At 39.0% G+C, this 25,749-nt stretch overlaps 1 protein-coding gene across 1 annotated transcript in view; it reads right to left on the reverse strand.

The window, feature by feature from the left end:
• Positions 1 to 25,749, reverse strand: part of fbn1 (fibrillin 1) — a 72,052-nt gene that overhangs the window by 21,113 nt on the left and 25,190 nt on the right. The window contains exons 15-38 of the mRNA XM_072380916.1: positions 25,460 to 25,582; positions 24,438 to 24,560; positions 22,106 to 22,258; positions 21,530 to 21,583; positions 21,293 to 21,418; positions 21,066 to 21,191; positions 20,844 to 20,963; positions 18,510 to 18,647; positions 18,153 to 18,203; positions 17,922 to 18,047; positions 17,588 to 17,815; positions 17,372 to 17,497; positions 16,241 to 16,369; positions 14,071 to 14,196; positions 12,276 to 12,401; positions 12,038 to 12,160; positions 11,320 to 11,445; positions 10,599 to 10,724; positions 6,358 to 6,480; positions 5,127 to 5,249; positions 4,903 to 5,028; positions 2,698 to 2,820; positions 2,396 to 2,518; positions 2,119 to 2,286 (exon numbers count right to left, since the gene is read on the reverse strand). Coding sequence (XP_072237017.1) covers positions 2,119 to 2,286; positions 2,396 to 2,518; positions 2,698 to 2,820; positions 4,903 to 5,028; positions 5,127 to 5,249; positions 6,358 to 6,480; positions 10,599 to 10,724; positions 11,320 to 11,445; positions 12,038 to 12,160; positions 12,276 to 12,401; positions 14,071 to 14,196; positions 16,241 to 16,369; positions 17,372 to 17,497; positions 17,588 to 17,815; positions 17,922 to 18,047; positions 18,153 to 18,203; positions 18,510 to 18,647; positions 20,844 to 20,963; positions 21,066 to 21,191; positions 21,293 to 21,418; positions 21,530 to 21,583; positions 22,106 to 22,258; positions 24,438 to 24,560; positions 25,460 to 25,582 — 3,036 coding nt within the window. The remainder of the gene's footprint in view (positions 1 to 2,118; positions 2,287 to 2,395; positions 2,519 to 2,697; positions 2,821 to 4,902; positions 5,029 to 5,126; positions 5,250 to 6,357; positions 6,481 to 10,598; positions 10,725 to 11,319; positions 11,446 to 12,037; positions 12,161 to 12,275; positions 12,402 to 14,070; positions 14,197 to 16,240; positions 16,370 to 17,371; positions 17,498 to 17,587; positions 17,816 to 17,921; positions 18,048 to 18,152; positions 18,204 to 18,509; positions 18,648 to 20,843; positions 20,964 to 21,065; positions 21,192 to 21,292; positions 21,419 to 21,529; positions 21,584 to 22,105; positions 22,259 to 24,437; positions 24,561 to 25,459; positions 25,583 to 25,749) is intronic.

Below are 25,749 nucleotides of genomic sequence, written 5' to 3' on the forward strand. Positions count from 1 at the left end.
AATGGAATTAAGGGCAAGAGATTCACTCTGATCTATGGTACAAAAGGGCTACCTGAGGGGTTGTTGCCCTCAAATTAGTTTGCCACACATTGACATTTATAAATCATTTTTCACTCACATTTCAAAACAGAAATTCCCCCATGAAAAACTACCGCTGACAGATTACGTTTCATGAAAAACATTTACGCTCAGGGCAAAAAAAAAAAAACTCGACAAAAGCCAAAGAAATTTCCTCACGGTATTACTCATTAAATATTTATTTTATTTGCTGGCATAAAACTTAAATGAACAAAACAATTCAAACGATTATAGTGGAGGTTTTTATCTTGGGAAAATACAACCTCTACCCTCTTCTGTCATGTCAGCATGAGGTGTTATACCCATACTGTCAACAACCATTATATAAAATTTAAAAAAAAAATTATTGTATTTATAACGCACCTATAACAGCCCAATATATCGTAAATACTCATGGCTGACTCTCCAACAAACAACAAGGTAGTACTGCACCTTAACAGTATCAACAGTTAGCTTCAACGGGGGCAATAGCGCTCACCATGGCCACCATCATCCTAATGATTTGGCTACAGTCAAGAGAGTAAGTTGTGTTTAGTTTGCTTGCCCCGAAAGGGGAAATGTCACAATAAAGTCGAAGGTAGGTTGCTTAGTTATAATGGCACTCAATTGGACAGCATTTTCTCAAGCCTAATGTTAAGCAGCAAAAAAAGAAATGAGGGTGAGACATGGATTTAGGCAATGGCGTAGGAATGAGTTTAACATTGGGGGAGGGACACATATCGGAAACCTGACAGATATAAAATCATTGGGTGGGACAAATGCGCTTGTCTCCAATATTGGGGGAACACGTCCCCCCCAGTTCCTACGCCTATGGATTTAGGTCATCTAATGCTTTTTGATTAAAACGAATAACGAAAGAAAAACAGATCTGGATGGTAGAAATCATGATGAAAAGAAAAACAAATTGGTCCACACCACAAAGAGCTCCTGCATAGGATGTTAGTTGTTGTTGTGACATTTCAAGCACAAGCACCTTATTCAGACTATTAGTCTGACTATTAGTTTACTTCAGAAAGAAATTGAGTAATATAGCTTTACCAGATCTTTGTCTAATGTTTTACATCCAAACTAGGGAATTTGACTTCTAATTGACCTTTAGTAATTTTGTGACCATTAGGAGTTCGGAAATGCCATTTTTCCATGTGTAATTAAATGCTCCACCAGTGGCTGCGCATTAAAATATAAATTCATTACCTTCAGTGAAAAGACATCCATTCAAGCAACAGCTCTAATAGAAGAAATCCTCTAATAATTTAAACAAAACACTGACTCATGGATCAACAGTGAAGCCTAATGTTTATGGAACTGATATGTGGTAATGTAAGTATTCGTCAAATATTCACTTGACTTGGTAGTAGCTTGAGCTTGGTTTTCTCTATTTCCTCTATATTCTGTCATATTGTAATAACCTTTTTCAAGAGTTATTGAGTACCACAGATCTCAAAAGAGACAGAGACAAGGTGGAGTGAGTGATTCACCTGGTTCACTTAACACCCTAAAACTGGTCAATGTGAAAAGAAACGCAAATTCACGGCCGGAAAAGGAGCTGTCCTGTGATATTTTGACCAAAGAATGTCACTGACAATTCATTAAGACCTCAGAAAACTGTCAGCAAAAAAAAAAAAAGTTATATTGTATCAGTTGAGGCTGCACTGATGATTGAGCCTTGTCTATTCTTGTTCACTCTTATGTTTAATGTTTTGGAATTAATTTAGTTTCACTTAGATTCATTTGATAGGATGCATTCCTATTTTAGTTTTCTGTATTTTTCTATATAGTGTTTAGGATCATTTAAATTTTTGTTAAATAAAAGTAATTATTTTAAGTAACTCCCACGCATCCACATTTTTGTTTTCACATGTGGCTCCTTTGTAAACTTTCAGTTATGTTGAATATCAGCATTCCATTTAGCAGTAGAGCTTCACTTTGGCGGCCAAAAGGGGTGTGTTTGAGAAAGGGTATCAAACCCTGCAATTGATTTAAACAAACAAATAAACAAACAAAAAAAGAACAAATTTAAGTAACAAAGTGCTGACTCACTGGAGTTGACAGAAGGGCAGTATTCACATGGAGTTCCCCAACCGTTGCCCTTTGAGCAGCAACAGGATGCCTTGGAAACTCCAATGCCAATCTCATTAGAGCAGACCAAATTTTCCGATGCGTCTCCTCGAGGACGGGCCTCCAGGTAGCAGCTTCCAGAGCGAGTGTCTGTACCCACAATACAGGTACTTAGAAGTAGCATTTGCTTTGGAATTATTTGTATGCTAAACTAAAAACAAACATTAAGAATTTATAGTGCAAGCTTGTTGATTCTCACCTACACAACCCATCCGATTGGGGCTGAGTTCAAAGTCTGCTGGGCAGTTACAGAGGTAGCTTCCAGGGATATTAACACACACTCCATTAATACAGTTGGTCGGCGTTAAACATTCATTGATGTCTGAGAAAAAAGAGAAATATATACAGATATGATTTTTTTTTAAAATAAATAAATCATTATTTGCCATAACAGCACAGAGAGGATATGTGATTTCTCCATTAGTTTTGCATCTAGTCAGTCAAGCTAAATGAAAGCCCAAATCCTGAAGCCAATTAGACTGATGCATTCACTTGTCTTACCTGTGCAATTTCCTCGACTCCTGTCTAGCTCATAACCTGGATTACATTCACATCTAAAAAGTCCTGGAATATTCTGGCAGCGTCCGTTCACACAGATGCCAGCAAAGGTACATTCGTCAATATCTATGGGGGAGATGGACAGAGAAAGAGAGGAACCCAACTGTGAGGGATTAGTGGATCACTGGATGATGGCAGAAAACTGGCAGAAAACTGAAAGTCAACGACAGGAAGCAAAGGCCTGTCACCTCTGCTACAGGATGACAGTTTTAGGACAGAAAAAAGCCTGGACATATCCTGACCGACACACACAGGCTATGAGAGATACACTGACTCTCGAGTTATTTCTGTCCAGCCCTGCCTGTGCTGAGACAGGGAGGACTCGACAGGTGAATTCAGGATGTTTGACACATCAGCACAATGAAGTCAAACTGCTCATTTAGCTTAATCCAGCAATAACATATCACCGGACACATGAATCACACTTGCCTGCGAGAAATCACAGATACGGCTCTTTAAAAGCAATCATTGAAGTGTAGATGCAATCTTACATCACCTTTATAGTTTTTTCTACTTGTTTCATCCTAACAATAACCATCCAAGCAACAGGTTACCCAAAGCCACCCGCCTTGTTGGCCCCTAGCATACAGCTCTGTATTGTCCACTTGGTGCAGAAGACACCAGCATCATCTACTACTGACGAATGTGGCGAAGGTTGACTCATTTGATAATATCATTTTTTCACCAATAAACTCTCAAAGGTGCATTTATCTTTGTAATGAGGGGTCTATATATTGCCACTTTTCTGTAATAACACTGTAGCTGTCATTAGCCTACTCTTATCAACACACTTTTCATTGACTTTCCTTGGTCACCTGAGGAAGAGCTGCTCTTCTGTGGTAATTTACAAATTGAATTAGCGCACAAGCGTCATCATCAAATGTTTGACTGGAACCACAGTTCTAATCCTATTTGCTGCTTTCCACGCTAATCCCAATGGAGACATCACTGTTGTCATTGTTTCTACAGAAACTATTGCAAGTTTGGCAGTATGCATGACTGAAATTCCTGCAATCCATCCCATAATAATTAACCCTCCATTTTTTGTTTTTCAGACACAAAGTCAGATTGAATTGGGCCTGCTCAGCATTTATTTAATGTAGATGTTAAAAGCTTTATAGTATCAAGCTGTGCAGATGTAGAAAATTGTTGTAGAATGACGCCACACTGGTGGCAGCCTGCTGCAGTAGCTCTGGATATATTGTGTCTTTCTTTGCATCCTCAGTTTCTACTGAGCTTTTTTTCTGTGAAAATATAGATTTTTTTAAAACATTATTCTATGCTGGTTTGGATGCAGAGCTGCTGTAATGGTGTCTGCTAGTAACTCTGGAACACTTTTTTTTTACATCTGTCATGAAGTATATTCATGGTAACAGGAAAGTTGTTTGCATGTAAAAGAAGCTGATTGAGCTAACCAAACCCCAAGTAAAGCCTAAAATAAGACCCCAAATACAGACCAACAGAAGAGGACATGTCTGCGAGCAGAAAAGAAAACAGAAAAAAATGTAGTTTAAAGAAGTTTAAACCATTTCTTCCCTTGATCATCATTGGAAGTGTGAGATCTCTGTCAGATAAAATAGATGAGTATGGAGTCCTGATGGGAATGCATCAGGAATTTCAGGAGGGCATCTTTTTTTCACATGGCTGTGCGAACAACTCTAACACCTCTCCTCTGAGGAGAAGTAGGGATTACAATAATTTTTTACCACATACATGTATTACTTTGTACAACGCGGACTCCAACCAAACAATGATTTGTTTAGCTAACCGAAGAAAACATTAATAATTGTTACAACTCAGTCTTAAACATGTGAACAAAGAAGCATTTGAGCACCTGATGCTGAAACCAAATTTTTGAAAAGGAAGCAAGGCAAGATCCACTGCTCTCGTCAGTCATGGAAATGTTCTCAGAGCTGAAATCACTTCAATACTGAACATGTTGTGCACTTCCTGAGTGAAAAAATACTATCCCATGAGTTCTATTTGAAGGAAGCGTATGTCAGGATCTGTTGTGTCTCCAAACAGGAAAACAAACAGCCATTCAGAAGAGTGAATACCAGACCTTTTTAAATAACTTGACAAAATTTAGGATGTGGGCAAAGATTCAGAGGCCTGAAACCAGGACAGCTATATTTAGCAGGTCCTTACCCTCGCAGGCCTTGCCATCAGCAGTGGTGATGAAGCCCATCTCGCACTCACAGCGGAAGCCACCAGGCACATTCAGACAGTGGCCGTTTTCACACAGGTTGCCGTTCTCTGCACACTCATCGCTGTCTGCAGTGATCACATAGACAGCCGGTAAACACAAAATGCATTCACGTATCTTTTAATGAGATAAAAGGTGGGCAAAGATCTTGGTTTGTTAGTGTGACCTGAGCAGTAGAATCCATCTCCAGAGAATCCCTCCTTGCATGCACAGCGATAGGAGCCCATGGTGTTGAGGCAGTCAGCGTTGTTGCTGCACATGTGTGTCCCATTTGAACACTCATCCAGGTCTGAAACACAACAAAGTTGGTAAATAAGTACTACTTGAACTACTTCATCCAGATTTTAAGAAAGGATAAGTCTGGTGTAAATCCATATTCCATATTCTATGTTCATCTCTCCATCTTTATACTTTAAACTGTCCATTACTTGTCCACTTTGTCAAAAAAGTTAATTCAGGAGACATCAACTTCATAAACAAAATGTTTTTTTCTTTTTTGTTTTTTAAACAGAAATGGCTGGCTGCTTCATGCTTGTGCTATTCACCTCCCAGCTGATTCCCTGCCAGGTCCATGGCTGTACCCAATTAACAAATTTTGGTTCCTAAAATGTTCCAGGGATGTTGATTTTTAGTTGTGAGAATGTTCCCAAAAAGTTTGTTTGGGTTGTTGTATGGTTCACCAGCACAGTTGCAAATATAATGTTACTTTTCATGTTTTCATTCGCTTAACATTCACCGAACATTCTCCTGATATTCATAATCTGGGAACCTTTGCAGAACTTTCCCATTTGGTTGTAGTAATGTATCCCCCAACCTTAAGATTGTAATCAACCTTTGGAAAACCTTATGACAACGTTACATTCAGGAATATTCAGTTAGCCATCCACCAATTAGATATTAGTTTAGATATAATTAGATTGTATTATTCAGAAAATACAACCAATCTTAGTTCCCAAAATGTTTTACAAGACATTTTACAATAACATTTTATGGGCTAACATTAAGTCAACTTTCTGTCGTTGCTGAGTTATACCGGCATCCCTCTATGATGTGAGACACTTTCACTGGCTGGGGGAGGCAGCATGTGTAACTTTCTAAAACAGCTGGACAATGTAGTTTTTAAACAAACATCATGTAAAAAAAGTAGAAACTGTATATAAATATATGTAAGGGCTATAATAAGCCGTAAATTAATATTAATATTAGTTAGGACTGTTTGGCGGCAAAAGGACTCTGTGTGAGGGATATAGTTAAAATAAACAATACCAAAATAATGGATTTTGGCAACTGAGAGCTACATTAGACTTCAACCTTGCAGATTATTAAATTTTAATGCATATCCTAAGCTCTCTATCAAATATCCTTCTGTATTCATTTATGTGTATTTACGCAACTACCTGTGCATTTGAGGCCGTTACCAATCCACCCTGGAGCACAGTTGCATTTGAAGCTGCCCGCTGTGTTGGTGCAGGCTGCATGTCTGTCGCAGTTGTGGGCACCAATCTCACACTCGTTGATATCTGACGAGAAGGGAACAAACAACAGGTCATGTAAGGAAAACAGATTTGGGTCTGTTTTCTCATTCCAACAGGGTTCTTGGCACTGTGGAGTGAGCTGATGCTTGGATTGAATTGTATAAAGCGAGCAGCAGGAGAAAGACGACAGAACAAAGTCTTTTTGGCTCACTGTTTTCATCCCTGGAGAGCTTTATTTCAGGACATGAGACACTGTGGCATTCTCTTGGTCTGTGATATGAATAGCCATACAATGGGGGTTTAATGGAGTGGATATTCATTGTCCAAGTGGGTCCAGAATGCTATTAAAAAAAGGCCATCTGGGAGAACAATACACTAATGCATGGGCCTTACTCTGCCTAAGCTGAGGTTATTTTACACAAAGATTTTTCTTTTCACTTACACTCTCTGCATCTTTCATATGAGGGTTTTGTAATTTAAAAAACATCTTTTAACTCTCATGTTTGTTCTTTTTCCCTCATCACCAAAGATGTCATGTTTGGTAATGTAATCTTTCCAAAACATAATCTATATAAAACGTGATTTGGTAAGTTTCCATCTCCATAAGTAAACATTCCTTCACAGCAAAACCACAAAAAAAATCTGAAATCTGAACTCCGCAGTGGATGAATCCCTCTTGCTAACCACCTGCCGGTCCCATGACTGTAAAAAGTGAGTGACTAAAAAATAATTGGAACACTTTTTATTGGCTACAACTGAACTCTGCCCTTCCCATTAAGCTGTTTACATCCTGTAGGGTAGAGCTAATAGAGATCTCCATGCAGAAGTTGGTGGTGATAAGATGTCCTGACTGTGCAACGCTTGGTCCTCAGGCAGCTCTCACATGATCAACGAACTGGCACAATGGAAAAACTCTGTGTAGGTCTACAGTACAACAATGATGACTGCTAATCTGTGCCAAAACAACCTTGTGAAACACTTACCAACACAATAACTGACCTTGAGCCTGAGGAATGAGTGTTGGAGCTTTGATAGAATGACTTTGCTAGTGTGTGTGTGTATGTGTGTTGTTGAGGCGTGTTCCTGCACATCAAGGGAAGCCACGCTATGAACTCAATCAAGATGTTAGGCCTTATCAGCCAGAGAGACACACTCCTATCTGTGTGTCGCTCTTTGTGAGGGTAGTAATTCAAAACACTGTCAATTAGAGATTACAGCGCTGCTGGTTTACAGTCTTCCTGAAGAGAGGGTACAGTATATTTACACTACATTTGATGATGGGGTTAATATGAGGGCTAAGACCAAACAAATCTCCCTGGATTACAGACAGAATTACCGATCATTTCCCCCCAAGCCTTTGATCACAGAAAGCACAACAAACACACACACACTAGGAAAAGCAAACTGTAAATAAGGGATTGTTGCATCTGAGAAATGTGTCAGCAGTTGCAGCTGGTGTCAAAGAGAAACTTTGATTTAATTAGGATAATGTTTGACAGATGAAATAAACCCATGAAAAGAGATAGCAGAGAATTATACATCTGCCTGCCTGCTTGTCTAGTTGTCTCTGAGTTTGTATGCCTGCCAGATTGCCTTTTTGTGTTTGTGTCTTGCCTGCCTGTTGATGACTAAGATCTTTATATTTGCCCATACTAACATATGAATGTCTCACTTCTCTCTTTATTTCTTTGCCAAGGCAAGAGTTCCTTGAGGATAAAGTAAGGAAGATAATTACATTACATTACATTTTACTTTTCAGAGAGGTGGATCATGAGCAAAATCCATTCAGAGAATCCATTCAATTCTGGTGGCCATCTGGACCACTTTTATTTCAACTACATTGGTCAAGGTATGCAGTCTCCATCCTTCTAGTTCTATTTACCCAGACGCGTTTCTTTCTAACCAGAAACTTTCTGGTAACCATTTCTGGTTACCTTGCAATATTCAGACTCTTGGGACAAGTTAGCTAAGCATTAACTTTGGTAAATTTATATTTTTTTCACTCAAAGTCTCGAACAGGATATCTGTTATCTAGAAGGCGTGGAGAATTGGCTGCTCGAAAAGATAATCATCAGACAACAGCTGATTGATTTTAACCTAACGTTAGTCACCCCAAGCTGCCAGTTATACCAACCTACGCAGAATCAGTTAATGCAAGACTATGAGCCATTGACAAGACAATGATAAAAAATGGGTTAGACTAGGAGTTCATATAGAGAGAGTCATTAAGTAACCAAGCAACACAATACAAATTATGTAAATTTACTAACATCAATTGCTAGCATAAACTGCTTTTCTTGGTGGTTAAAGTGAGACAATGTGACCACAGGAGTAATCACCAGGATAATAAGGACTTTAAGCAGCAACGGTTGAAGGCTTTGGAGATAGCAAATGCTCCAAATCATACAATCTGTTGTTTCCCACAACCAAAGCAGCCATGGTTAGAGTTACAACAATGTTCTCAGAACTGAGTAGGAGTGTATTATACTGCCTCTCAATTCAACTTTTGACATTTTTATACGGAATGGACTAAGTCGCAAAGCCCAGCTTCAAGTCATACTGTTTTATGTTCAGTCATTTTGCTTAAGAAAAAATATAAAAACGAAAGATTAAATCTCCTAAAACACATCACTGTTGAGTTTGATAGTTTTTTTATAATACAGACATAAAATTATGTGAAATTATGGTCCCATTTAGAGTTAAACAGACAACAAGGGAATGCTTTAGGGGTTATAGTATGACTGATAAGCTGCTATTCCCAACTGGAATGTGTCGTTTTCACGGTTTTCATCTCCTTACTCGGTTTCAAAGAAGCAAGATGGCTGAAATGCTTTGTTGATGACTGCTTTTTTCAATATCTTCTAGCATACAAAATACAGTTTAAGGACATGTTTACAAAGTTTGAAACTTGATTTTATCCTGTGGCATTACCAGCCTTTAAAACCAGAACATCCCCACCCAGTTCTAACTTTATGAGACACATGCCAAGGCAAAAGAGTACTGAAGTGTGTTCTCAGAATAAAAAGAGAATTACATCCTGTGGGAGATTCATCAACAGCTGGATCAGATCTGGGGTTAAGAGCAGCTCTGACTCATTAATACTCACAGAAATACAAAGATATCTCACACATACCAACATGGTAACACAAGGCAATTCAACAAAGAGAAGGGATCTCTTGTGCATTTTTGTCTTAATATATTGGAGAAGGATCTGTTCCAAAAAGAGTAGCAGGTTTTGTCCACTTGTCTATTAGAAGACATCCTGCCTGGCTGAGAGAAATTAAAGTCTTGATTTCTTGGTCTGAGGTTGAAATTCCAAACGAGTGATTCAGAGCCGGCTGCTGCAGTACCAGCTTTCCCAATACAAGGAAAATACCGTGTGGACATTTTAATGGGATAAGAATGAGCAAGGGTGTGTGTCTGTGTGTATGAGTGCTTTTGTTTACGAATAAGCGGGGGAGTCAAATTTCAGGCCAACCTGTTTATTTGTGTCTGATCTAAGACGTGCTGCTGCTGCCTGACTCATTTTCGAGACATGGCCAGATAAAAATCAGGGACCAAACTTACAACTAGACTTTAATCAAAAACTAAGCGGTATTATAAATCAGACTTAATTCCCAATAGATGACAAGTGAGTTCAAACCAGCACTAGGCTCTCGCAGCCGGTTGGACTTAGTATTTATGTGTTCTGGAGTTGTTACAGGTGATTACGTACTGCAGAACTCTCCAACCATCACGTAATGTTTAACTGACCTTAATGAAAGAGCAACACAGAAATAAACAAAGCTGCAATGTGATGCGTACATCTGATGAAAGATAGTGATCTCACTGCTCCTGCTGCTGTTGCGGATGTTGCCTGTGTGCGTTAGCATAAGTATGTTTGTGAGCATGTTTTTCGTCAGGCCAGACAGGAGCTCTTGAGTGAGTGTGAGTAATGAGCTCTCAGAGTTGCTTTTGGTTAACCAGACATTCTCCTTTCATTTCGAACCTCTCTCTTTGACATTCTTTCACTCATGCAAAACAACACACAGAAACACACCTCGCTCAGCATTTCATTAGCAGCAGACCACTACTGATTCACCACCATCCTTTCACTTCCATCCATGTTCTAAAACAGACAGAATAGTATGTTTTTGTGTCTCGCGTATGCTTGTTTCGCTCACCTGTGCAGCCTGTGGTTCCCTTGCGCACAGAGTATCCCATGTCACAGTGACAGATGAAAGATCCCTTAGTGTTCTCACAGTTCCCACTCAGGCAGATGTTTGGGTTCAGCTCACACTCATCCACATCTAGACAGAGAGGGAAAAGCAGAGGGAAAAAGAACAATTAAGAATGTTAATTTGCTAAACAAACTACAACAAGAAAAGGTTTATGACAATTAATAAAAGCTTTTGTTGATTCTGTCTGCCTGGTTCTGATAAACTATGACATATGAAAGTGAGTCACAGAAGAATTACATCATGAACTATATTGAGGCTATAAAATGTGTTTACTTTGAATAAATACAGAAATAATAGAGTGGGTGTTTGTGCAGACTCATTTAGGCATCCTTACATCATGGATGTCAAGCTTTTGTTTTCTCACTCAGTGGAACCAGACGTCTAAATGTCACACATTCTTCCCCACTCTGCCAAACTAATACAATGTTCACTATCTTATAAATCAACAACAACACTACTCCCTTCTCTTTCGGGCATAGACCCATAGATCTGATTCACTAGACCTTATACTCTCATGACTCATGTCTTGGAAAACCTTGAAAACGATCATTACGTTGTTTCGGTAAGTCTCAGGGAATTCAAACCTTCTGGATCTAATAAGTGCAGCGCTGCAGAGGGTGTTGAATCAGAGTTTCATTTTGAGTTTGAAATGTGCATTTGTTACCTAGACAGGTCTTCATATCTTCAGATGACATGAATCCATCAAAGCACAGACACTGATAAGTTCCTGGGGTGTTGGTACACTGGCCACCGTCACAGATGTCAGGGCTCTCCTCACATTCATCAATATCTGACGATTGTAGGCAGAAAGGCAAATTAAAAATGAAAGCAAAGAGCAGGACAGGAAAAGAAAAATCTTACACCAATTAATGATGAGCTATCAAGTTTACAACTATGAGACAAGTTTACAGACTATGAACAGTGCATGAAACCTGCTGTCATTCTCTGAAATAAACACCTTTGAGACTTGAAATAAATTCTGTAAAACTCTGTCAGAATAGTCAATAAACACCACCTTTCATCTTTCATTGCCTGTCAACATTTCAAATTGAATCGTGAAAATTCCTCAGATTCAGTTTTAACTTTTTGAATGTATTTTTACTTTAACCATGTGTTAACCAGATTACTGCTGTGTCTGTCTATTGTATACACATATTTTCATGATGTGTTCTTTCTAGCTGCTCTTTGGTCTGCCTATCTAAACACAAGTGTTGCAGTACTTTTGTACCGCCATATGTGAGAAATTCTGAGGAACAAAACATGTCAATGAAAGGCAGTTGGCTTTTGCTATCACATCTTGATAAAAGGGGAAAAAAGTATATTAAAAAATGTAACAACTGACTAAAAGAAAAATATGCAGTGATGATAAAAAAGATATTCACCAGTGCATGTTCTCAGATCGGGCATCAGAGCGTATCCACTGCGGCAGCTGCACTCGTAGCTGCCCTCAGAGTTGGTGCAAAAAGTCTCACAGCCACCGTTCTCAATCGTACACTCGTCAATGTCTGAGTGACAGAAAAACACAAGCTGGTGGCATGAAAGCGGGACAAATGTTTTCATAAAGCACAATTAAACAGCAAGGTGCGTGTGCAAGGAAACAGTCCCATATTCCAAACATACCAACACAGTCCAGTCTGTCCTCAGTGGATTTGTATCCTGTGTTGCAGGAACACTGGTAGCGGCCGACCATGTTGATACACTGGCCATTCCTGCACAGCCTGTCACTCAACTCACATTCATTGATATCTGTGAAACGACGAAGCAATTATTACATTTTCACAAAAACAGCATGCAGTAGCTTAGTGGGCAGAACAGAAGAAACAACTATGAATGGTCATGATAAGATACATGCCAGCATCAAAACTTTCCATTGATAAGCGAAAGAAGGCAAATGAAAACACAGAAAGTCTTCCTAGCCTTGATCATTTAAAAGCAACTGTTTTTCAGATCTAGGAGCGCTTGATTTAGAGCTGAGGTAAAGAAGTTCTGAAATCCCTACGGCAGCAGATTCATCTATCACTTCCTAAACAAATAAAGGAATTTCAGAAATCTTTTCTGTTTGACAGAGAGCAAGTGAAAGGATGTTTTTACAGGGGGTATAGGTCTCCTTTACTGGTACAAGTCTGGAAAATCACTGCAGTATTCTACACCAGCTACAGATAAGCAAAAACAGGGATTTACAGTACTGAGTTGCAAAAATCCAGCCTTTGGGAGATTAGTGTGGTGATAACATTCCTCATATTACTGAGAGAAAGGATAGAAACTAGTTTAATGGTGTTACTCATCCGAAGATAGCAGCCTTTCACCACAGAGTTAAGTGTTAGGCTCAATGTCAATAGCCCAATACGTACATACAATAGTGTGTGGTGATTAAAGTGAATTGAGCTTTTTGTTTGTTTTGATATCAATCCAAATATACAAAAAGAACACAAAAAATGTAAGACTAAGCCACATTTGAAGCTGACTGTATGTTGTAGGAAGCCCAAACCAGAGCAATTGAGCAAAGTACCCACCTTTAGCTGGAACCGATTAAAATTTTCATTGTACTTTAATCCGTTGATTTTTTTTTCTTGATTATCTCATTAATCATCCATGTTAAGGAATGACTTAATCGGCTGATCATAATTGTTGATTTTTTTTTAATTTCTTTTAAATTGTCTAATAGCTGTACACTGCAATTACAGGCACCTGGTGAGCGCTTGGTGGATTGAAATATTAATCATGATAAATAGTTGTATCAAAGAAGAGATGTCAGAAACTGTAGTTTATTATCATAATATTGAGCTAACACCTCAAAATCAAGAGGGAACAAAGACCCTTGTTTCAGAGGATATGTTTGGGTAGTTTTCAGTAAAGCTTTCCTTTTTTTAAGATTTCTTTTAAACGTTGCATTAGGTCTTCACAGGGGCTCCTGGCGATTAATGCATGACCAGCTAAATGAGTGCAATAAACTTTTTTTGGTCAGTTTCCCAACAAGACTAGAAACAAACAACAAAAACCTCAAAATAAAAATACAGAAGAAAATGTTATACACCAGTAACAGTGATTTCCCTTGAATAATATTTTTTTCCAAGGATTATTAATTAAGGATTTTTAATTAAAAAGTCATTCAGCGTTCCTATCAGGCAATCTATCCAACAATACAAATCCTACACATTAGCAGATATGACTGCGATAAGTCTCAGTGAGCCCACACACAGAGGCAGGACCAGGACAAATGATTCAAACCTCACTTGTCATTTGTACTGTAAAGCTTTGTGACAACATCTCCACTTGATCATACTTTCATCCTTTTGTTCCTCTTTCCACCTCTCTAGAAATTAGCACAGATGGTGCACCTTGCCACACAGATAAGACAAAGAAGAGAAAAAACTGTTTGGAGAAAACCATCTTCTTTGAAGACTTTATCACTCACCTAGACAGGCCGAGCCATCAGGGGCGATCTCATGTCCTTCCGGGCACTGACACTGGAAACTGCCCTCTGTGTTTATACAGTCACCACCATGGCACAGCATAGGGTTCCTCTCACACTCGTCGATGTCTAATGGTGGAAGAACACATACATGTACAGAACAAACACATGCAGTTAGTGTCAGGGTTCAGTCCCATTAAAACTGTCATCTGCAAATATTTGTTTCACTTTTCAGCAATTACTTCTGAAACCCAGTGAACTCATCACTTTCAAACTAGTTTGAGTTTGTTGAACAGGCAGTCAGGAAATACTTGCTTTTTATGCTTGAAGAATGTCAAGTCAAGTCAATTCAAGTCAAGTCAAGTCAAGTTAAGTGAAGTCGAGTGTATTTGTATAGCACATTTAATGTACAAAACAATTCAAAGTGCTTTACATAAAATAAAAGCATTGCAGCGGGGAGTGGAAGAAACATTAGAAATACATAAAATAATATAAAGAAATAAAATAAAATAATAAAAAGAAATTAAAATTATTCAAAACAAGCAACGGTCTGGATAAGTTAAAAGATACCGTGCATATTTCATTCATAGACACATGAGAAAAGAAATGTTTTTAACCTGGATTTAAAAATGTCTACATTTGGTGACAGTTTAATCTCCATTTAGTCAGTTTAGTCTGGACTGGACTGGACCAGCTGACCTGAGTGCTTGGATCTAACGGTTACAATAGTGCCCACATCTTTTCCATTTCAAACTCGTCATTTAAGTTCAGCTTGCAAGTAAATTTTGTCTTGCCAGGTTGGTCTGATGGGAGCTTTAGGCCAACACAATTATTGAGACGCCAAAGAATTTAATCAAACAGTCAAAGGGAGAGCAGAGCCGAAATAGAGCACAAAGTATTTTCACAGACTGTAGAACTTTAACACTCAAGAGCTGCATGTAAAAATCGTTTTGCTGGCCAGATTGACTCCACAGGTCAAATACGTATATAATAAAGAACAATTATTTTTAAAATCATCGTAAAAATGGGACAGTTTTGGGAGCCTCTCTGACGACACTTTGGCTGCCCAGTCTGGACCCTTTCAACGCACCAGAGGGACTTAAATAAAAGCATTTAACTCTTTAACTCAATGCACATGCACATATATGTACAAATGAATACAGCTTGCAAATATTAGATTACATCATCCACTTCTGGAGTGAGTTCCAGGTCTGGCATTTCTGTCAAAGCACCTCATCCAAAGACCAAAGAGTGAGTATGGAGGAGATGGCTGGATCGTGACCTGGGGGTGTGATTGAGTGGCAGGTTCTCCTGTGGTTGGAGTAGTTGGAGACCTTTACTGGTCAGAATAACTCTCTGCTCTAAGATTCTGTACCATTGAGGGTGTCAAAGAGAGATGTAAAATAGATATTTTGTTGTTACACTTGAACACGCTGCAAAGATATCCTGCCAACACCGCTGGGTGCAATCTATGCCTGTGTAAGACGACATAACTTTGCAGTACAGAGTGGTTCAAATCTAATAGAATTTAAAAAATGTGAACAAAACAATGTCTGTGTGGAGTCAGTTTTTAGTGTCCAACACCATGTAGACTGCCTTAATGTATTCAGACTCAAACTAAACTAACACAACATTGTTTCGCTCATGTATAAACTGATTAAGCATTTAAGCCTAATGCATTGAAAAATAACAGCTAATGTCACAATAATATATAACAGAGCAGTCAGTCACAGACCCGAAGGCTCTCAGTAATGGTTAGCAGGGAGGAATTCTGACAGGGAAGCCAAGCTAACAGCTGCTCAGAAGGCGGACATGAGAAGAGCAAATATCTAAAACAATTCAAACCTCAAAAATGATGTTGCAACTTGAGCAAAGACAGGACTTTTACACCTAGTCATAATTGCTCTTCTCGTGGCCCCATTCTGAGCAGCATATAGCTTAACTCACCCATCATAAATTCTTTCAAACTGTCTACTGAAGGTAAGACACTGAAGGTATTATAAGCATTATATAAGCATGATACAAAACTCATCACATAAAATAAATAAATAAATATCCCTTTGAGAAATTCAGTCCGCGCATATTGCTGAATCAAATTATGAGAAGCAGCAGAGGTGGTCTGGTTTATGTTTATTCAGTTTCTCCAGGTGTTGGCATGTGATTCATTACTCACCCATGCAGTTTTTCATCATCATGAAGCCACTCTCGTAACCTTCAAAGCATTCACACTCAAAATCTCCTGGTGTGTTGACGCATCTTCCCTGTCCACAAAGGTCCGGAGAGATGCGGCACTCGTCAATGTCTACAGAGAGGGAGCACAACAAGACCACAGGTTAGAGTTTATTTTCAAACTTCCACCACACATACAGAAAAGAAATCCTGTTGTTTATTGTCTTATATGACACGATCAGCAGACAAAACCGAGAGGCTTAGGCATGAAGTTTAAGTGCAGGACAAGCAGAGCACAAAAGCCCAAAACATTTAACAAAAGACTGCTACATGAAAGGAAGTCTATTAAACGAGATCAAATGGCTCCTCAAGCAGATTCCTCCAAAGTCTAAAGCTTAAATATCTCCCCCCTTTCAGTTTTAAACCACATTCTGAAACACTTAACACAAAGACATCAGGCTGAATCTAACTCTTTATGAGTTTAAAAGGTCTCAGGTATCATTTACTTACCAGGAGCCTATGAAACATTTCAGAATAAATCAATTATATTGCCATTTAAACCTCATGTTAGGCGTGCTCGCTTCAGCTGAGCAGTACTGTAGCTAACCAGACAATATGGGACCACCTCCAACAAGTCCAAAGCAGCCAAATTCCCAAAAGACTGAATGAGCTGAATGCAGGCAACAGCTTTACAACACTTTACTGCAATTAGTGTTGGCAAGGGGATCCAGAAAGGGGGAATGATGAAGAGAGGCTAGACTTGTGGAAAGACAATGGAGCTGTGATATTCAACAGTCATTTAAATTAAAAATAGAGGCTGCATATATGTCAGCTGGCATCTGTGAACTATTGATTCCTGACTTATTGCAGTCCTTTAACAGTTTATTACTGTCACTGATGATTATTTTCTATTCTGATTAATATGTGAATTATTTCTCATTGACTAATTTGGATATAATCTGTATTGTTAATCCACCAGAGCCATGGGTGGCCCCTTGCCTGAAAAATGACTCCAAACCTAAAGATATTGAAGATTTGCAACAGTATCCAAGAAAACTAAAAACATGTCATTTACAAAGCTAGAAAAGCAACATTTCTACTTGCACTTCATGTAGCTATTGATGACAAAACTCACCAGTGCAATTCCTTTCATCAGAATCCAGAGCAAAGCCATTATCACAGCGACAACGGAAGCTGCCAATGGTGTTCCTGCACCTCCCATTAGAGCACAAGGTGTTTATCATCCTGCATTCATTTATGTCTAACATTTAGGGAAGAGGGACAAAGACAGGTGAGAGACCAGTGATGGGACAAACTACGCAGTCTGTGTTGTCTATGAACCACACAATACCTTTGAGGAAGGGTCTGCCATTGATGAAGTCACCCCTGTGTGAGAACCCTGGGCCCCGAGGACATAGCTGGTCAAATTCTGGAGTTCCCCTTTCTGGACATTCGTCACATTCGGGGCCCCAGGCAACGCCAACGGAGCAGCAACAGGCGTCCACACGGTGCTTTCCTGATATAGAAGCCCCACAACGCTCATCATCGTGGGTGAGGTAACAATGCTCCGTACGCAGGTCTGGAAGTCATAGACACACAGTTTTGCATGCATTTTATATATGTATATAATGTGGTATAAAGTACTTCAATCCACATTAAAAAGAAAAGTCCAATGGAGAACAAACCGATGCACATCCTCCCGCTGACATCAACAGTCATTCCTGGAGGGCACTGGCAGAGAAACGAGCCTTGTGTGTTGACGCACTTCCCATTGATGCACACGCCAGGAAACACCTGACACTCATCCACATCTGGGAGAGTCAGCAGAAAGAAAACAACACCATCACCAACAAGTTCAGAGCTTCACATTACTCAAATGACTTTCTGTGTCGAGATGTCCTCAAAGCAGGCCTCACCCTCACAGACATTTCCTCTAACTCTGGCAAAACCTTTACCACAGATTGGATCTGAAAAAACAAAAGGGGACAAAATACATTAACAATCAGTACAAGAGTATGTTTACGAGAAAAAACAATTAAGGCAAACTCTTGAGTTTAATAGAGAGGATTTTTCAGCTATTACATGAGAATACTGTATGATGCTAGATGCTAAAAAAAAAGTCTATTTTTGTTGACATATAAGGGTCAAAGGTTTGTATATTTTTTTTGTATTTGGAAATCACTATCAATCACTAATCAAATCTGTATTCAATAGCTGTTTTGCTTGTTGTATCACTCCTTAAAAAAATTTAAATCAAACTAAACATTGATCACCTTTTTCACATTTAGCACATGGACTGTTCCAGGCTTCTCCCAGTGTGGCGCAGCACTGGGACTTCAGTGTAGCTCCGTTGATGTTGACCTCACAGCGATTATTGACTATCTTCAGCCAGCAGGTGCTCTTTGTCGTCTCTGTTTTATGAAAAAAAGCCTCATCGTTACTAGGCACCAGTGTTGGGGTAACATACTTGGATTACTTTTTTGTAGTAGCTAACTTAGCGACATTGTTTCACAATTCAAATAATCAATTATTATTTACTTTTTCAAACAACGATCATGCTGACATTTCACTGGATTAATCTGCACATTTTTCTGCCTTAAAATAAATGAAAACACAGAAAGAGACGAAGAACAAAGGAAATCCAAAACATGGTCTTTTGTTTCTTGTAAGAGGGAAGTAAGTCTTGTACACATTAGTGCACACATGCAGCTCACTGAACTAGTAAAATGGCAGAAAGGACAGTGATCACATAGAAGAAGCACTGTCATGATTTTGATTTGCTTGTGAAAATGATGTTGTGCAGGAATGACAATATGTGTCTGTCAGCAGAGAAGAAATCGACTTCACATTTAAAAAAGCACCTGCCAGATGAGTACATCTCCACAAAAACAAAAGACTGCTTATTGGTTCACTTTTTAATCACAGTCTCTGAGGTGTTTAAGTGTCTGACAAAAGAAAGAGAAAAATATGTAAACGAGGGCAGCCTTTTGGTTAATATACACTTAAACTTAACTGTTTTTACAAAAAGATGAAAAAAGGTGGAACTTTGGAGTGTGTACAGAGCGCTTCAGTTCATTTGACTTTAGTTGAATGAAAACATGCGAGGGAAAAAAAAACGCACAATCCTGCTGTGTTAGTCAAGTGCGGATAGATTCGATTTCATTCAGACAAATGTGTTTACATGTATTTCAAAAGTCCGATTTTGGTCAGAATTACACAATTTTTTTATTTTTCTTGTGCCATGTGAACGCTCTCACTGTAAAACACCCGAGCAACAAAGTTTATACTGTTCTTAATCATTTTTAAGATAAATGTGCCATAGAGGGAAATGCATTTACAGGTTAATGCACAGCCTGGAATTTATGCTAATGTATTTAGCAGAGGCAATTACTATATTCATCCGTTTAATACTACCTTGTTGCTGTCAGCACACCAACAACTTTGTGTTTGTATCAACCATATGATTGAGGTGGGTGTAAATGCTGCTTTCTCAGCTGGATCTGACCATAGGTACTGATTGTTATGCTATTTAAAGAAAGACTAGAGAAGTTTATGAAACATTAAAATGATGTCCTTTTGACTTGAAGTGCATTGATTTTTCTTATGCAAATTCCGGGGCCTGAAATTGCCCTACAGCGCCCGGGGGCTGAGATATAACACCTTGTTTTGCTTTAGGGTTGTTTGACATTTTTTGTGGGCTTTTGATGGTGTCTTTGTGGTCTCTTCAGCATGACAACATACTATTGTGTATGGTTGTACATGTACAGGGCTCAAAGTGATATTTGTTTTTATGACAGTATTTTTCCATCCCACAACTGTAGAGGGGGCCAAAGAGTATTCGCCAAATTCTTTAGCGTTACTTTAAATGATGTGTAGTCTCGGCTACTTGGCATGTCGTTCTTTACATCAGTGACTAAATGATGTGGACCCACTGTTAAGGGTGTATTGTGTCTATGACTCCTGTTTTTATCCTGCAGAGCTTCAGATTATACACCATAGAATAGGGTCTGTAATGAGATAAAGCCAGTACGTTCAAAAATAGAAGTGCACAAGGAAGTGCAAAGGAGTGTTTATATTTAGTGATATGAAAGTACTCTAATAAGTTAATTTTCTCATCAAGTAATGTACAAGTACTTTTTAACATCAGCTATCCAATAAACTATAAAGTTACTTTTACTCAACACTGCTAGATGTACAAAACAGATTGATGTAACATGGCTGGTTTCACATGCCTGTACATACCATTTAATGCAAAATTCACTTTGTAAAACTGACATTAAATTTACTATATTGCTGTTCAGATAAATAAGAGATTGCCGATTTGCTCACTACTCAACAGGCTGTGAAAAGAAAACAGGTTTCTAGATGCTTCTTAAATTTAATCTCTGTTTCTTCGAAGCTTCTTTCTTCCATTGTTTCAGGTTTTGCTTGGAAACCATTTAGATTTATTTTAATACATGATGGTATCAAATGACTATCCATGAGTGACTCTCTTTCATATACACTTCATTTAAAGAATAAGTTAAAAGTTAGTGAATTAAAGTATCGTTTTAGTGATAATGTTGAATATAAACAGATTTGAATGAATATGAACAAGAATCACTTACCTATGCATTCCAGACCACCCTTGTCCAGAGTACTGCCCACCGAACATGTACATACAAAGGACCCTTGGCTGTTCACGCATTCTCCATTAATACAGGGACTAGACTCACACTCATTCACATCTATGGGGCGGAAAAACAGACACGTTTTTTTTTTTTCTTTAACAGTAATTAAAAGTAATAAATATAACGCTACACTACACAACAGAATGAGGGTCTTCTGACCTTCGCAGACATCCGTTTCAAGGTCAAAGCGAAAGCCTTTAGGACACTGACAGGTGAAACTCCCTGGTGTGTTCCTGCAGAGACCGTTGTCACACAGCAGCCTGTTCATCAGACACTCATCGATATCTGAGCAGAACCACAGACAGAAACATGATGACTTTTCCAACACCAGCTTTAGATATGAAATTTCCCAAGAAGATGAGGACATTATGGAGCAGTTCACCTACCAACACAGTTTTTGCCTGTCAGGTCTACCTCAAAGCCTCCATTGCAGGTGCATTTGTAGGTCCTTTGCATGTTCTCACATACTCCATTCTGGCATATGTCAGGGTCGAGGGCACATTCATTAATATCTGAGAAGACAAAGAATAGCCTGTTGAACATGTGAGGGAAAAACTGACTGCTTCACAGTTGGTGTTTTAAAACCAGCGAAACACATGTGGATGAGCCTGTGCGTATATCACCTCTTCCATCGCCGGTTATACCAGTGCCGCTGGGGCACAGAGCGAGGAACTCAGCTGCAATAAAACACACAAACAGCATATTTTGGTTGATTAAAGAAGAAACAGCAGAAAATATCACTTTTCCTAAATTCAAGAAAAGTCAAAGCAGGAAGATCTAATACCAGGTCATTATCGTTTAGAGGCTTTCTCATTGAGCCTTGATGTATATAAAACCATCCAACCAATGTGGTTGGTGCAGCTCTGTCGTCTTTTGATATAGAAACTTTAATTTGCAGGACTAATGAGAAGTGACTGGATGATGTGTGTCCTCGTGCGTGTTGTGGGTGCACATGGATCCTGTCTATAACTCCTCACCATGGGCGTCTATGTCAAACAACTTGACTTCATGACTGCTCTTCTGTCATTTGTGAAATTGAATGTGGTATTCTGAGAGGATGCAGTGTTTCATGTGGTGATTCAGGCTTCGACATGTGTGTTTTGAATTAAACACAAGCTGTGAATGTCTACATTTGTGTGTGTCAAGCAGCAGGATATGGTTCTATAAGAGTAAAGGTTGAGCAATTTGAATATCCGTACCAGAGTTTTCTGGTGGGCAGGGTTGGCAGGGCTCTCCGTAGGCGTATTCTGTGCTGGCACAGCAGCACTCTGACTTGGTCACAGCTCCAAATAAAGGTCTAACACACTGCCCCCGCTTGTAGCCACCATAACACGAACTTCGCATATGTGTGTCTGTTTTAGACAAAACAAAACAGCATGTATGTGAGAAACAGAAATGGGGAAAGAGATTCCGACACATGCTGGAGATAGAACACAAAAAGAGAGGCAGGAGTCAGCAGTGACAAGAAACAACAATACTGGCAGAAACAAATGGTTGTTCTCTCTGTATAATATTCAGAGATTTGAGGCATTCTCCAGCACTTATCATTCCAAAGAATACTCACACAGAGAGAACAACAGCATTTCAACATTTGCTGACACAATACATAAAGGAGTGCCATTTTTTAAATGCTGGAATGTTGAAAAAAAGGCATAAACAAATCTGCTTTTCAATCACCACTTGCTGGGAGTGGAGCACAGAGAGGCAAGGAATTATTTATCAATACAAACCAATACACTACTGAAAAAGAGTAAAAGGTTGTTAAGCAGGTTCAATGGAAAAGGCTGTGACTATCCTCTGGTTTATCACATTTTCTCAGCTCATTACAGAATTGTAAGTATGCCATCTGTGGTTTTGGGAGTAACTAGTCTTAAATCCCCCATGGAATCACATTTAATATATAAAACGCCTACTAAACATTCTACAGTTATGGGTGCTGGACAGAAATAAAGGAAACAAGTAATGTATTTCCAACGTTTGGAAATTATTAAAAAATTCCAACGGCAGGTAAATCATGTTAATACATGCTGAAGATATTCTGTACTTGATATAAATGTTTTTTTTTAAAGCTCTGAGCATCAGCATATATCAAAATGTCCAACCTTTCTGACTTCCAAAGAGAGCAAATTTGAGCTTGAATGGCTGGGGCCTTGGTAACAAAAAGTGCCAAGTTGTTACAGATTTCAAGAGGAACTGTGCCTAAAATCAAGCCGATGCATAAAAAACAGGGAAAAGATACCTCTGGGAAGTGTTACCCAGGGCAAAAGGCAAAACCCAATCATAGACTTCAAATAATCTAAATTTACTGTGTTGAGAAATCACAGGACTACGGCTAAGTGACTGCTAAGTTAAGCCACGTTCAACACAACAGTAAATATGAAACAACTGCCATTGCCAAACCATTTGTTTCCCCCTTCAGTGTTGAACAACTCATAAAATGGTGTAAAGACCACAAGAAATAGACAGACTAGTGGAAAAATCTCTCCACTCTCTCTCTTCACTGTTGATTTTTCATGCTTTTTCTCCTCCAGAACAAATGTATGTGTGGAGGATGCCCAACAAAACCTTTGATCATGACTGCCTGACCCCAACTGTGAAACATGGAGGTCATTTTTAAGGCAAATTTGTCAAAACAGGTGGGAGACCACTGTTCTTTCAGGACAATAATGTGCAGATTCACACAACCAAAATAGTTCAAATCTGGCACAAAGAGCACACCAGAGATGTGGAACACTTGGATTGGCCATTGCAATCACCAGATCTTAACATAATCAAAAGTCTCTGGTGTTTTCCCCTAATCATCATCTTTGAAAGAGCTGGAGCAGGTTCTGCTTGAGGGATGGATTAAAATTCCCTCAGCAACTGTTCAAAACTTGTATGACTCAATTCACTGATGTATTGAAACTAAAGGAAAACCAACCAAACATTAAACAAAAACTTCATTATTCAACATGCTGTTTTCTTTATTTTGTCCAACCCCTGTATGTTTCTATGCCAGTATCTGTCCCAACAATGACCAAAAATGTCATTATTAGGTATTCTTATGGAAATTCTCCTGTAATTTAATTAAAAATGTTTATAACTTTTTTATATACTCTGAGGCGTGTTTTAATTTTGTGTCCAACGTCACACTTTCTTGGGTGTTAAAATCTAGTAAGTCTTATGTGGAAAGGTGGGAAATACCTTCTTAGGCCAATGGAGCTTTATTCAGAGCAAACTAGGTTTTTATGGAAGTGCTGCTGCCCACATAGGTTCTGTTTTAACAGGAGACGTGGGAATATGCAGAGGAAAACACCACTCTACTAGGCTTTTCGTGGGAACTTTAGAAGAAAGGTGTGCTGCTATCAAAGTAGGTAACAAATTTTTGGGGCGAAGACATAAAAAAAAAATCAAACCAAAAGAAGGGATTCCATGTAGAGCAACAGAAAACTTTATAAAATGCTGCAATTAGAGCTGAAAAGAAAAAAAGGGTGAGAGAGTATGCTTGCCATGTCTTTCACAATGAACAAAAATACCACTATATCAACTCACCAACACAGACTCGTCCATCCAGGCCCACTGCCATCCCAGCCATACACTCACAGCGGAAGGATCCCTCCGTGTTGACGCAGTGGCCGTTCATACACATGCCCGGAGTCTCACACTCATCTATGTCTAGAATCGCACAGAGCAAAATCAGTTTTTCCCTCATATTTCTTCACAAAATGTAAAATATATTTAAATCAGTGAATGGTTATCAGTGAATGGTTATCAGGATGCAGCCAAACTGCAGCAGAGTTTCAGTTCTATGATGTGAAGTCAGAAAACATTCTGCACTTTAAACTTCATCGCCTCTCGATATTGCAACAGTCAAGATAATGATTGTGAACAATGATATGGCAAGCGTGCACAACTCTGTGCACAACTGTGTGTATGTACATGCTATGTTTGGGTGTGTTGGGGGACATCCAGATTGAAGAAAGAGAGACAATGAGGCCCCAAGGCCCCTTTAGACTACACATTTCATTAGCAACTGCATACATAAGCACACTTCACCCACACCCTACTTTCCTGTTTATTTATTCTAATATGGCTTAACGAGGTCGGTGTCTCTGAGATCAAACGTCTGTACATGAAGCCCTGTGGCTGTGAGAGTAGTTGGGCTGCAGAAAATCTTTGAAATGACTTTAAACTGCATTTAAATCTATGGTTATTTGCAGCATCTGATACTGTCATTAACAATGAGATGATTAATTGGCTGTTGGCTTTGTTAACATGCTGTTCTATCAATTCAGGAGATGGCCAAATGTCTTCTCCCTGCACCAGACAAGTTTAGTGAAGGCTGTCTGCTAAAATCTCAAAATAGGCGGGCCCCAACTATCAACACGTCCAGCTGGCAAGCCAGGATGCTAAGGGATTTTTCCAAGGCTTTTAGGGGGATTTTTTACTCTGTGCGTTAAGACTCACTTAACAGACGTAATAACATGCCAAAGACGTAGCCACCTTTCAAGCTGCAGGAGAACAAGCAGAAGAATAAGTGACTTTAATCTTTTGTACAAATACAAATGTCTCACCAACACACATGCGTCCACTGGTGTCAAGCAGGTATCCAAGTTTGCAGATGCATTTGAAGCTGCCATCTTCATTGATACAGAGTCCATTGAGGCACATGTTTCTAATCAGACACTCATCCTGGTCTGTGGATGAACAGAGACTGAATGATAATTTGCTAGTAATGAGTTCAAGTGGTTTTGCATGGTTTAGCCCACTAAAAACTATTTATGTATAAATTACATGAGTTTCTTGATCAGATTGTCACTAATCCCAACTGCTTCAACTGAAAAGAATAGGCGTCCTGAGTTAC

This window comes from Leuresthes tenuis, unplaced genomic scaffold, assembly GCF_036924035.1.
Source record: "Leuresthes tenuis unplaced genomic scaffold, fLeuTen1.0.hap1 SCAF_2, whole genome shotgun sequence".
NCBI lineage: Eukaryota > Metazoa > Chordata > Actinopteri > Atheriniformes > Atherinopsidae > Leuresthes > Leuresthes tenuis.